Consider the following 13241-nt stretch of genomic DNA (forward strand, 5'->3'; position numbering starts at 1 on the left):
AAAAACAAAATGCAAAATAGCAAAAACGGACAGACCTCTGCGTAACACTCAAAACGGAGCACGTTCGGCTTCCGGAAAAAGTTCACAAACTGGAGCGCTTACTTCCGGGTTTGGGTTCCAAGTTGTTTGAGTACCAAGGCGTTTGAGAACCAAGGGACCACTGAATTGTAGAGCTGCAAGGGACCCCCAGGGGTCATCCAGCCCAACCCCCTGCAATGCAGGCTGTCCCTTATGGGGGGTCAAACCTGCAACCTCGGCGTTGTCGGCGCCAGGCTCCATCCAGGCTGCCTTCCACCATCCAAATTGGCAGCCCGCATTTTGGCAGGCTGCCCATTCTGGTCCTTGCAGGCTCAGGGGGCTGAAAGAGCAGTTGACCTTTGAATTCCCCCCTGGGACAAATAATGGAGAGCTGATTGGTAGCCCCAGGAGACTCTAAATCGAAAACTCCTCAAGCTGGAAGAAGAGGCGGGGGGGGGGGGGCAGCCTCCTTCTCCGGAAAAGGCCATTTCCTAAGCCTGAGTTCCCCCTCTGCTAAAATTCGATCGGAAGGCAAGCAGCCAGATCCATATCTCCCGCACCATCATTATTACAGGGCAATAAACAGGTCTGGGCTAATAAAGCACAACAGCAGCCTTCGACCAGACTGCTGCTCGCTCCATTTCCATGCTTTTAAAGGTAATTTTGCTCCTTTCCAGCTCACAAACTGGGAGCCTTCCTCTCTCCCCCTCGCCGCCCTTTGCAAGTTAAGAACCAAACAACAAAACAAGATTGTGGGCTTGAGGGGTTTCTGAGAAGCAGGGTTATAGGAATTCTAAGGTCTTATATATATATAAAATAAATGTTCATAAATGTACAAGGCAAACACATACATAAGTATATCAACCACGTGTCTGAAATAGTACAGGAGAGCAATCCTGAAGCCATTTGGACCCTCCCAAATTGACCTCAAATATTTCTCTGCAAGGAGGAAGGAAATGGGAAAAGCTTTCCAATTGTCTTTGGACTGTAGGGGCTTACACCTCCCTGTAAATCAGTGGCGTAGCGTGGGGGGTGCAGGGGGGGCCGGCCGCACTGGGCGCAACATCTGGGGTTAGGGCAAATCCACAGGTTAGGGGGCACAAATCCACGGGTTAGGGGGCGCAAATTACTTGCCTTGCCCCGGGTGCTGACAACCCACGCTACGCCACTGCTGTAAATACAGTCTGGCAAGTATCTGTTCAGCTGAGCACACTCTCAATATGCGTAAGAGATTCAGGAACTAAGTATTTACCATCTCCAAGGAAATATTATTATTATTATTATTATTATTATTATTATTATTATTTGTACCCCGCCCATCTGGCTGGGTTTACCCAGCCACTCTGGGCAGCTACCCAGAAAGGGCAATCTGATAAGGCGTTATCAGATAACCTGGCAGACAGGAAAAACAACATTCAAATTTCTGTTGTGGACCACCTTTTCTGTGATGTAAGTATGATGTTTGTGGGGGGTGGTCTTGAGCTCCAGGGCAGGGAATTTAAAATGTCTATATAAGAGCCTGCACCCCATTGTTCTGGGTTCCTCCTCCCTCCTGCGTGTGGGGAGTGAGGACCCTGTTGCAACAGTTCAATAAAGATCAGGCTTATGAGCTGCTGGGCTTCTCAATATTCTCAGCTTGGCCTCTGTTATTTTCTCCTACTGATAGAGAACCTACATAAGGACTCTATACAGGCTCTTGGGTACCAAAAAGGAGCAGTGTTTTTTCTTATAACACAGGGATGCGAGTTCGGAAGGGGCCCAGGATGGGTTTGCTAAGAACTTCAAGGACCCTTCTGCTGGGGACCCCAAGGCTCATCTAGTCCAATCCGTTTGCAATGCAATGGGAAGGCTTCCGGGGGGGGGGGGGGGAGATGCCCGGGGCCTCGCTCACTGGGAGGGCTGCCCCTGTTGCAGCAAAATGCCCAGTACATTTGGAAGGAGGCTGCTGCCTACAGAGCAGAAAGTGGGGGCAGCCTGAGGCAGTGTAGCTCTGGGATTGGGGGGGGGGGGGAATCCAGGAGATCTCCAAATGCTGCTCCTGCCTGCATGACAGTCGCTAAGACTCCAAAGCGCATTGCTCAGGATTCAGCTCGGCGCAAGGAAGATGTTTTAATGGTGGCACTTGCAGAGTAGAGGCAAACAGGTCGTGAAGGGTGACTCACGCACAAACGTCTCACGCCCCTAAAAGCAGTCCTGCGCCATTATCCTTTCCAGCCTCTGTCATGGCCATTCCTGAGATCATCCTCTCCCTTTGCCTGTCAGCAGCCACCCCTAATGGCCACCAATTACAGGGCCCGCTGATTCTTCTCTAAAAATAAAAAGAAAGTATTGCCACCGGTTTGTTCCCAAGCAGGGAGGATTAAAAGCCAAGCGGTCCCCCTCCCTCACCTATCCGCACAGACACGCAACACCAGCTCTCGCTTCCTGCTTCTCCACAGGACCAATGTTTCTGGCACTTAGAAAGGTAGACTGCCCTGGGAGGTGGAGGCTTTGCATCGACCCATCAAGAAAAAAATCGACAGGGCAGGTATCTCTTCTGCACACTTGCACAGCCTTGATGAGACTGCATAGCCAGGTTGCATTCCTGGGAAGTCTCCTTAGACTGAATCAGACCATTGGGGACACCTAGCTTAGCGTTGTCTGCACTGACTGGCAGTGGTTCTCTTAGGTTACAGACTCAATGTCATGGGCTGGTTGGAGGCAGAGGGATGGTGGGGGGAACCGGCTAGGGAACCCCAAAGGGAAGAAGGTTCAGAGATCAGGGGATGGGGATGGGGCAACGATGAGGGAGAAGCAGGAGAAGACTGGGAAGAAGAGGGAACAGGGCTTTGTGAGCGGGGCGAGCCAGTGGCAGAGAGCAGTCCAGAATTGGAGGCAGGAGAGGAAGGAGGCCAAGAGGCAGAGATCCAGCTGGGAAGGGAGCCCAGAGGGGCGAAAGGAAACTGACCGTAAACCTCTGCTGCCTTGCGGGATATTTTGGGAGAAGAAAAGGCTCAGGAGTGAACCCTGCGCCAATCCAGAATGGAGTCCCTTGTCTGCCTCCTTCCGGCAACTCCTAATGCCCAGCGTCTTGCTCTGCTTTCTTTCGGACCCCATCAGCCAGACCAAGACAGGGGTTTTCCCCCCATCTGACAGCCCAGGACTTTCCTGCACACAGCCCAGGCTGGTCACCTCAGCGCTGCCTATTGCAGCAGTTTGACCCGCGGAAGCACGCTCCATTGTCTCCTGAAACAGACAACTGCAACAAAGCAGTGGGTTGTTGTGCATTTGACGTCGGAGGTTGGGGAAAGGGTAAAAATAAGATTTTCGTGTTGGGACACACTGGGTGGATCTCTTTATGGCGGCCAGGGGGGTCAGCAGCGAAGCCCCTCGGGCTGTGGAAGCAGCTGCCTCGCAGGGCCCTGGGGCGCCACTCAGGCACGACTCGGCTGGGCTGGCAGCACATTAGTTTGTCATGAATCACCCAGAGAAGCGCCTGGCATGACTCAAATGGTGCTCTCCTCACCCATGCCGGCATTTAGTGACCAGGCACTGATTCAGAGGGAGCTAGCGGAAAACTCCGAGGAACAGAGAGACCCCCGCGGCCCACGCTTTGCAGGCCAAAACCTCCCAGGGGAAAGACCCGGTTTGGAAATGTGCTGCTCCCTTTTTTCTTTTCTTTTCAATTTTAAACGCTTTATTGAAATTAAAATGAAGAAACATACAGAAGTATTATCTATAAAGGAAATAAAATAATAAATAAAACTTATTACATTACAATATGTTCCTCTTGGATTCCTAATGCCTTCCTGTCACCCCACAATGCGTCTACCACTTAATCTATCTAGCGCAGTGTTTGTTTCTGTTTCCTTCTGTTAATTTTCATCAATATTATATTTCTCATACTGATCCATCATACTGCAGAAGTCATTCAAAGGCTGCCACAGATGTCATGTTATTACAATAATCCATTAGATTATTTTTTTATACAGATCCCATTTCCTAATAAATGTCTGGTCAGAGCGACCCCTCAATTTTAGTGTTAATTTAGCCAACTCGGCATACTCCAACCGTTTAGTTTGCCACTCCAGCTTTGTCGGTGTTTTCTCTCCTTTCCAATTCTTAGCGATTAGAATCCTTGCTGCTACCGTAGCATACAAGAATATTTCTCTGCATTTTTAGGAATATCTGGGCCTAATATCCGGCCCCTGAGCCATAGTTTGCCTGCCCATGGTCTTGACCCAGCAAGAGTTCCCCCGGCTAAGCTATATCTAGAGCTGAATCATCGTAAAGCTTGGTCTGCGTATATCTTTTCGAAAAACACACGCACCCGCTTCGAAAGAAACTAAAAATCCACAGCGGAATAACTAGCGAGTGAGTCATGGGTTGACAATATAGGGGAAAGTCGCTTTGTAGGCAGAGGGAGGGGAAAAGAGAAAGGAATATGTATATATTTATCGATTTTGCTCCAAGGCCAGTTCTCAAAGAGCGTTCTCATTCCCCTCCGACGCCTTCCAGGCTTCTCGGTGATGAAGGGCTTCGGAATTAAATTCTGCACCTGAGGCCCCTGGATACCAGGCTTCGACTTCCGTGGAAAAGAGTGGGTGGGTGGGGGGAACAGCCTTCAATTATACAGAAGCTCCCAGTCTCTCCCTGACAGCCTTACAGCCTCGATTTGCCGCTGCCCCTCCCGCCAGGCCCCAAACCTTTTTCTAGACGGAAAACTGCCAGGCGCAAAGAGGTGGAAACTCTCCCACAACCGGGGGGAGATTCTGAGAGGCGGGTGGCTGCATCCGCCACTTGCTTCCCAAGCCATCTGCCGGGACCCCAAAGCAACCTCAATGAGGGCTAGTCTCCTGCCAAGCCATTCAAGGACGGTGCACGTCTGTGGAAAGAAGAAGGGGTCCCAACTAAAGAAGATGGGCAAGTTAAATTAATGGAATATGCTGAAATGGCAAAATTGACAAGAGGAACAGGTGACAACGAAGAGACATTTATTGCATATATACAGAAGCAGTGTACACAGGTTAATACATTAGCAGGGTTTTAAAAATCACTTGCAATTTTGCAATGAATGGATAATAAGTAATTTAAATAGGTGTCAAGCTGAACAATGGACAGGTGGTATGTTGATAAATAAGGGAACCAAGGAAGGGACTAGAGGGAAGTCAAGTTGTTTTGTTTTGTTTTGTTTTGTTTTTGTATTGTTATTGTTGTTTTTTGTTATCTTTGGGAAATCAATAAATTGTTATAAAAAACAGAAAAAGGATGGCGCACGCCTGAAGCCCTCATCGGAGAACAGCTTCCAATAACGCTGGCTGGGGCTCAGAGGAGCAGCTTGGTGATTATGATTCTTTCGCTGTCATCCCGGCATTGCGGCGGGGCAGACTAGATGACTCTTGGGGGACCCCTTCCCACTCTACAGCACCTCTACAGTTCCCGAATCCTGCAGCAGCACTGGACTCAAGGAACAAAAGAGCAGAGGTTCACTGCCTGGCAGCCCAGCCATTCCCCCTGATTTGTGGTCTGGGGATTTGAGAAGCAGAGGAGAAGGAGGAAATGGGTTTTTTCTGTCTGGCGGAGAGTTCGCAGGCAGGTCAGCAAGGAGCATCTCACAAGGGGAGATGCGGAAACCTCGGTCCAGCTTTGAGAAAGCCTAGGCTTAATCACTAGACGCTGATGGAAGAATTTGATGGCACCTGAGGCTCTGGATTTCCGATAGCTAGGATTGTCTCTGCTGGAGGAGGATCCCTAGATGTCTGGGGCTGGGGAGATGCCTCTGGATCTGACCCCTGGCTTTCCAGACAGCTCTTCCATAAACATGGTCTTAACAATGAGTCCGTAAGTGACTGTGGAGGCCAATTCTGGATCCACACGTCCACAGTGGGGACATTGTTTTCCAGGCAGGAGTCGATCCAGGTGAGGGTTTGCCAAGCGTGCCTTCCTCTTAGCATGCTTTTCCCTCGCGTCCTGAGTTCGAGTGTCTTCAAAGCCCAGGACACCTTTGGGAAAGGCTGTTCTCCAACTGGAGCCCTCGCAGGCCAGTGTTTCCCAGTCGTCAGTGTGTATACTACATTTTTAAAAATTTGCCTTGAGAGAGTCTTTAAACCTTTTTTGTTGACCACCAGCATTACGCTTTCCATTTTTAAGTTCGGAATAGAGGAGTAGCTTTGGAAGACAATCATCAGGCATCCGCACAACATGACTAGTCCAACAAAATTGATGTTGAAGAATCATCGCTTTGACACTGGGAATCTTTGCTTCTTCTAGTGAACTGGCATTAGTTCGCCTGTCTTCCCAAGTGATGTGTACAATTTTTCGCTCCCCGCCCCCAGCCTGTCACCTACTCACCCACTCTCTCTCCCCCAAAGGTGCTCAAATGCCTTCCCTCTCTCTCTCTCTCTCTCTCTGAGGCAGGGCAAACTGACCACAGAGGAACTAGGTGCCATCAAAACAAGGACGACTCACAAATCCTTGCCGGAAGCCACCAATTCAGCAAAGTCATGTTGTTTTTTTAAAAATTCATTCTTTATTAACAGCCTCAAAACTCGGAATCGAAAGCAATCATGTTCAGACTTTCAGAGTGTTATTGGTCCTGTTGACAGTGTGCCTTTCTTTTTTTAATTCCCCCAGGTGAGAACAGCAGACATGACATAAAAAAAATGATGATGGATAAAGAGGATAGAGAGAAGTTTTCTCTCCCTCTCTCCGAACACTGGAACTTAGGGACTTCTGAAGGAGCGGAGTGTTGATTCAAGACAGATAAAAGAAAAGACTTCTTTATGCGGCACAGAGTTCATTTATGGTGCTGAGATACCCACAAAACAGACATTGCCCACAGAGGCAACTGAAGGTTCAAAACTGCTGCAGAAGATAAGGCTTCAGTAATACAGGTCAAGGCGTTGCTGTATACATAAAGCTCACAAGCTTTGCAGATATAGATAAAGATATAAATGCAAGTAGAAAGGGTTTTTATTGCTCCATCAATTCAAGACTCCAACTTGAAGCGTGACCCTAGCAGACCCCATCAAAGGGCCGGTCACGCAGCCATCTTTCCCCTTCTTCTTCAGTTTATTCCATCTTGATGTCTTCTGCTGTCCGCTGGCTCTCAGCCAGCAGCACATGGGCTCAATCCCCACATGGGATAAACCCACTCTCTAGTCTGTAACTACAAGCTAGAGAGCCTGCCTTCAGGATCATACTGCGAACTGAATGTAAGTAAACTTCTTGTTACTTCTAAGAGAAGACTCTTGTGTCTTTATTCTTTTTAAAAGGGATTGAAGGGGAATTTACCAGGAACAATCCAATGGGGACAAGCCAGACTGACTTGATTAACTCAAGAGATTCAAACGACTCTATCAACTAGATTCCTGCAATATCCTGGGGAATGTACTCTGCTACCAGCTCACAAGCGTGAGTGAGGAAGGATAATATTTAATCAATATATCCTCTCCTGCTACCCACAACATTCCCACAACCCCCCGTCTCTGTCCACACCTCTCGGCAAGGGGGAAGAAATTCTCTTGCATTGCCAGTGGCCCTCGATGGCCCCATATTGTTTCTTAAATGGCCCTGGTTTGGCCAGGTGGTTTTGCCTAGGTAAAGGTAAAGGGACCCCTGACCATTAGGTCCAGTCGTGACCAACTCTGGGGTTGCGGTGCTCATCTCGCTTTATTGGCCGAGAGAGCTGGCGTACAGCTTCCGGGTCATGTGGCCAGCATGACTAAGCCATTTACCTTCCCGCCATTTACCTTCCCGCCGGAGTAGTAGCTATTTATCTGCTTGCACTTTGACGTGCTTTTGAACTGCTAGGTTGGCAGGAGCAGGGACCGAACAACGGGAGCTCACCCCGTCACAGGGATTCAAACCGCCAACCTTCTGATTGGCAAATCCTAGGCTCTGTGGTTTAACGCACAGTGCCACCCGTGTCCCTAGGGCCAAGCAAAATTGCTCTGAAGCAAAATTTCTCCCTTCACATCCCAAATTATCCAGATCCTATGCAATTTATTAATTTCTAGGGTTTAGGGGCCCCCCAAATCTATAATAGCACAAAGCTCTTCGTTGAAGTCTGTTTGCCATTGTTTGCCACTGCCATTCTCACCGCCTCAAGAACCTGCCCCGTTCACCTCTTTTCAAAATGAGCCTTCATTTCCCCTCTGCAAATATATTCAGCGCTAAGCTAGTTGCAAGGTTTGTCTTCGTTGGGGTTTCAGATGGCAGGTGGCACTCTGTTCCGAGACAAAAATTGCTCTGCTGCGATGGTGTGCGAGTGTACATGTGACACACACACAAACACAAACACACAAACCTCTCGCTCTTCTCCTCCCCATCAATCATCTCAGACTTTGGTATTAAAAATAGACAGGCTTCGGTTTGGGAAGGGACTGAGACTGCCATAGAGACCATCTGCTCTGTACTCTGCAGTTTGGCAAAGCATGGATCCGTCAGCCAGCCTTTTGGGGACGTTGTGCTTTAGGGCAAAGAGAGTCCCAGGACTTTCAGGGCATCGCAGAATCTCGTTGAGCATGCCGCCCCTCTGTCTTTCCCCGGGAGTTCTTGTTCCACGGGTACCACCTGCTCTGATGGTGCTGGCACCAGACAGCATCCTCTCTAGTGGGTGGCTTGCTCCACAGCCGCTCTCAGCAGAAAGAGGTCGCTGGGTTGCACAGAGGCACAACGGGCACCCTCTTTGGCAAGAGAGTGCTGTTGGTGGGAGTGCCCAGTGGTTAAACCCAGTTTCCCCAGAAGACACGAGCAGAGGCGTGCTGGATCAAGGCCATCTGATTCCCTTTGTGTGTGTCTGTGTGTCCCTGACATCTGATCTTCAGTGGTTAACAGCCCTGCCCAGGGGAGGCTCCATTGAGCTCAGCTTTAATCCACACAGGAAAAAAAGACAGAGGCCAAAAGAGAGGTTTCAGATGAAAGAAAGAAAGGATTCAACCAGCATGCTAGTCTCTGCCCTTTCCTGAGTGCCACAGGGCAAACTCTTTCCAAAATGACACTTGGAAAAGGAACGCCACACGCTAGGCCTCTCAATCCAGGGCTGAAGGTTTTATTCCCAAAAATAAAACGCGGAATGTGCTGCCATCTGTGGCGTCGCCGGCGCCAAAAGAAGACGTTGGGATTTGGAAAGCTGTTATAAGGATATGCATGGAAATTCAACCAAGGGGAAGCGAGGAAGTCACTTAACAATGTTAATAAGTGTAATTTTAATAAGGTTATGATTTATGTTTGATTGTTTGTGTGTTTTGTTCATTTATAATTTTGTGAAAATTAATTTAAAAAATTGAGGGGCAGGGAAAGGAGACGTTGTGTGGGGTGAGGGGACTTGGCCTTCTGGGTACGCAGCGAGGAAGCACTCGGGACCCAGCTAGGAGCAGCTGCAAGTCAGGGTTCAACAGAAGCGCCTTGAGGACCAGGTTCTTGGCAGGCAAATGTCGCCAGCGGCACAGATGGCGGCGAACAGGAGGAGGAACGTGGCAATGCGGGGGTGAAAAAATAGCGGCGGGGCAGATTGATGGGCAAACAGACCAGTTCCTGACAGAACCTCTGCATGAGGCCTTCGCTCGTGAAACCCAGAAGTCTGCACCCATCACCCCCCCCCAAAGGGGAAACGCTTTCTGCCCCACTTTAAGAGGACAGTGACTTGCTGCCATAGCAGCCCAGGCGGCTGCAATGTTCCCTTAACTCTATGCAAAAAAAAGAGAGAGAGAGCACAAAGCAGGTAGACTGCCCCTGCCTCTGGAGGCTTCTTTTTTCTAAGGCTCCTGAATGAAGGCTCTGGTTGAAACGGAGATATGAGAAGCTGCCTTATTCTGAGTCATATAAATGCAGGCATTTCTGAACCATCTCCTGCTTCTTCTATTTCCCCGTCCCTGCACAGACAATTCCATCTGGCAAAAGAAGACGAGGGAGAGAGAGAGGCTGGCTTTGTTCTCTTCCGCACAAAAGCCGCTGCAGAAACCAACCTCATTATTCTCTTTTACTTTCTCTCTCCCGGTCGGATTGGAACATCCAGGCTGGCAAATTGCACCTGGAGGACCTGGAGGAAATGAGCGGAAAGAGAATAAAAGGAGGGCAACTCATCTCGAACTTCCCTGGCCCTCCCTTCGGGGCATGGAGGCGGCCAAGTCACAGGGAGGTGTGGGCAGAAGCACGCTCAGTGGGTAGAGCACTTCATTTGCACGCAAAAGGTCCCAGGGTTCAATCCTTGGTGTCTCCAGGCAGGACCAGGAAAAGACTCCCTGTCTGCTGCCGGTCAGAGTAGACAACACTAAGCTAGATGAACAGATGATCTGCTCTTCCGATGCTCCTAACTCTTAAGTGACCCCAACGCAGTCGCTGGTCAGGGGCAAAGAGGTGCAGGACCACGAATTTGTCTTATATTGCTGTGTTTCTACCCCACCGTTTCCTCCAAGGAGCTCATGGTTTTCCTCCCATGCCTCATTTTAAAAAACAACAACATTTTTTTTTGGTTTTTCTACAAATACAAGAACCATTAAACACTTATCCAGCAATACAACTATACATCTCCCACTCCTCATTTAATCCCCACAACCCCAACCCCCCGCAAGGTAGGTTAGGCTGAGAGGCAGTGGCTGTCCCATGGAGAGTGGAACTATTCTGCACCATGAGGACTAGGATCTTGCTATAGCTCAGCAATGAAACGCCTGTTTTGCACCACCCGCAAGATTCCCAGGCTGAATCTCCAGACAGGGATGAGAGCTACCAGCCGGACCAATGGTCTGGCTGGGTATAAAGCGGCTGGCTGCTGAAGCCAGAATCACGAGGACTAGAAGATTGCATCGTTTTGAGGGCAACAGCTCCGTGGCTCTTCAGGTGCGTTGCCACGGAGATCTCCCCCCCCCCCGGCCTGCTTAGAGGGGGGAGGATGAAACGAGGACCAGCGAACTTCCTTTAGGGACCGAAAATGCCCATTTGGGTATCCATGGAGAGGGGTTTGCCCGGCGACAGAGACCACCCCTGGCCAGGCGCCCCCCTGGTCCACGCCCGGACCGCCGCACCCACCACGAAGACCCTTCTCAGACACCCGCTAGAAGCTCTGCTGACCACGCCCCGCACCTCCCGGTCTCTCCAAAATTAGGGAGCCCTCCAATCTCCAGGCCAGCCCCTACCTCCCCTCACTGGACCAGCGCAGAGGGGCGCCAACCAAAGAACCACCACCCGCAAAAGAAACGCAGCGCGTTTTATCCCTCAACTCTTCATTGATTCATGTTTTTGTGTTCTCCCCAATCCTCAATCCAGGGCGGGCGCGCAGGGACCCTCTCCCATGCGGGATGCGCGCAGCTCCGAAGCTTCTCCTATAGTGCGAGATCCCCACCCCCAAAGAAACACACCAAATGTAGGCACCCCCCCCCCATTCCCTACTCAGCGCAAAGGGCAGCTTCAGAGAGGAGAGGAGAGGAGAGGCGTCCGTGGAGCGCCAGCGCGCACACAGGTTCTTAGAGGGGCCCCCCACGCCTCGCCTTGGGTGAAGGAGACGGACCCCCCCCCTACAAAAGAAGCAGCCACGTTTCTCTCCCCCGCCCCTCGCAGGTCGCCCAGCCACCCCGAAGAGCCGTCATCCCGAGAGCCTCCGGGCGCAAGAAGCTCCTTCGCCGAAACCTCTCCAAATTCAGGATGCGCTCTGCTTGCCCGTTGCTGCGCCCTGCCTCTCCACAAGGTGCTTCCCGCAAAGGAGAAGTCCTCTCTCGCCCCCCCAGACCCCCCCACGCCCCCTCTCCGCGATCCACCCCGAGGGCGTATCTTTGGAGCCTCAGAGGATACCGAGGTCTCCGCAGGGCGGGAGAGAAAAGGGATGGTTACGCACGCGGCTCCTGCGCCTTCCTCCAGCATAACACCCATCTCCCCCCCCCAACCCCGCTAACACCCCCTTCCCCAGGTGTGCTTGCTCAGCAGTCCCGCTGGAGGGGGCTGGACTAGATGCCTCTGGGGGTCCCTTCCAACTCTAGACTTCGGTTCTTGTCTCGGAAGAGACGGATCTCGTGCGCCCTGGGCAGCCCTGAAGGCGCGCCCGGGAGGGGAGGCTCCTTACCGGCGGTGGAGCGAGGAGGGCCAGGACATCCTGGGGTTCTGGAGGGCCGGGCGGAGGGAGGCGCGGGCCTGGCGGTCCCGCTCGGTGTCGGAGTGGAAGCGCTGCTTGATGCGGATGTGGGTGCGCGGCTGGCGCCACAGGTGCTTGGGCGGCTTGGCCAGCCCGGCGCCTTGGCGGCTCAGCTCCAGGGCGCGCCGGGAGGTGCTGCTGTCCGCCATGGCGAGGTGCTGAAGGCGGCGGCAAACTTTCTCCGGGCAGCCCGGCTTCTTCCAGGCGCCGACGCCGCCTCGCCGGCCCGCGCTCTCCCTTATATAGAGCCGCTCCGGGCCAGATTGATGTGGAGCTCCTTAGCCGGGCGAGGGAGGGAGGGAGGGAGGAGGGAGCCGCGCTGCTGACAGACCTCCCCTCCCCGCCCCCCCCAAAAGCGGCTCACCCAGTGGGCAGACCAGGGGCGCCCTCTCTGTCCGGGAAAGGAGACGGGGGGCTCAGGCCGGGGGCGGCGCGCTCTGCACATGCTTGGTTCCCAGCAGGCTCTTCTTTTATGCGGGAACATAGAATCGTAGAGCTGGAAGAGACCCTGAAGGAGTGTTTCCCAACCTTGTGCCTCCAGATGTTTTTGGCCTACAACTCCCATCATCCCTGACTAGCAAGACCAGTGGCAAGGGATGATGGGAATTGTAGGCCAAAAACAGCTGGAGGCACAAGGTTGGGAAACACTAATCTAGACCAACCCCCGCCATGCAGGAATAACATGCCGCAGCCCCGAGGAATCCGGAGTGCCCCTCAGACGCAACCTTAGGGCGGCCCCCGTGCTCTGAGCCCCCTAAGTGGGTTACCTGGCCTTAAACAGAACCCAGGAGTCCTGCGTGCTTTTCGCGTGTGGGTTGCCAAAGGTGTTGGGCGGGTGCAAGGAAGAGCGCCAGCTACTTCTGGGGTGCCTCTCCTCCCACTGCAGGGAGCAGGTTGTGATGGTGTTAGCAGGGTGTCATAGAGGGGCTAGCGAGACTGTGTTGTGTAGTGGTTAGAGTGTCCCCTGGGGGACTCAGGGATTTGGACTACTTCCAGCTCTGCAATTCCATGGTGCCCCCTCTGCCAGCCTTGCCGCTCACCCGTTTCCCTTTTTTGGGGAGCCCCTGCTGCTGCCAGCTGAGTCACCCTTCGCTGCGCCACCAGCCCCTTCTCATTTAAA

The 13241-nt window shown here is 52.0% G+C and overlaps 1 protein-coding gene across 3 annotated transcripts in view; it reads right to left on the reverse strand.

Moving 5' to 3' along the window:
• Positions 1 to 13241, reverse strand: part of LOC114588399 (3',5'-cyclic-AMP phosphodiesterase 4C-like) — a 51898-nt gene that overhangs the window by 27813 nt on the left and 10844 nt on the right. The window contains exon 1 of one of the 3 annotated variants that reach the window (XM_028713667.2): positions 12053 to 12285. The exons of the other annotated variants lie outside the window; for them this stretch is intronic. Within the exon in view, the coding sequence (XP_028569500.2) occupies positions 12053 to 12270 (218 nt within the window). The 5' untranslated portion in view covers positions 12271 to 12285. Of the gene's footprint in view, positions 1 to 12052; positions 12286 to 13241 lie in introns of those variants that run through there. 3 annotated transcript variants of the gene reach the window in all.

This window comes from Podarcis muralis, chromosome 18 (assembly GCF_964188315.1).
Source record: "Podarcis muralis chromosome 18, rPodMur119.hap1.1, whole genome shotgun sequence".
In the NCBI taxonomy this organism is placed as follows: Eukaryota; Metazoa; Chordata; class Lepidosauria; order Squamata; family Lacertidae; genus Podarcis; species Podarcis muralis.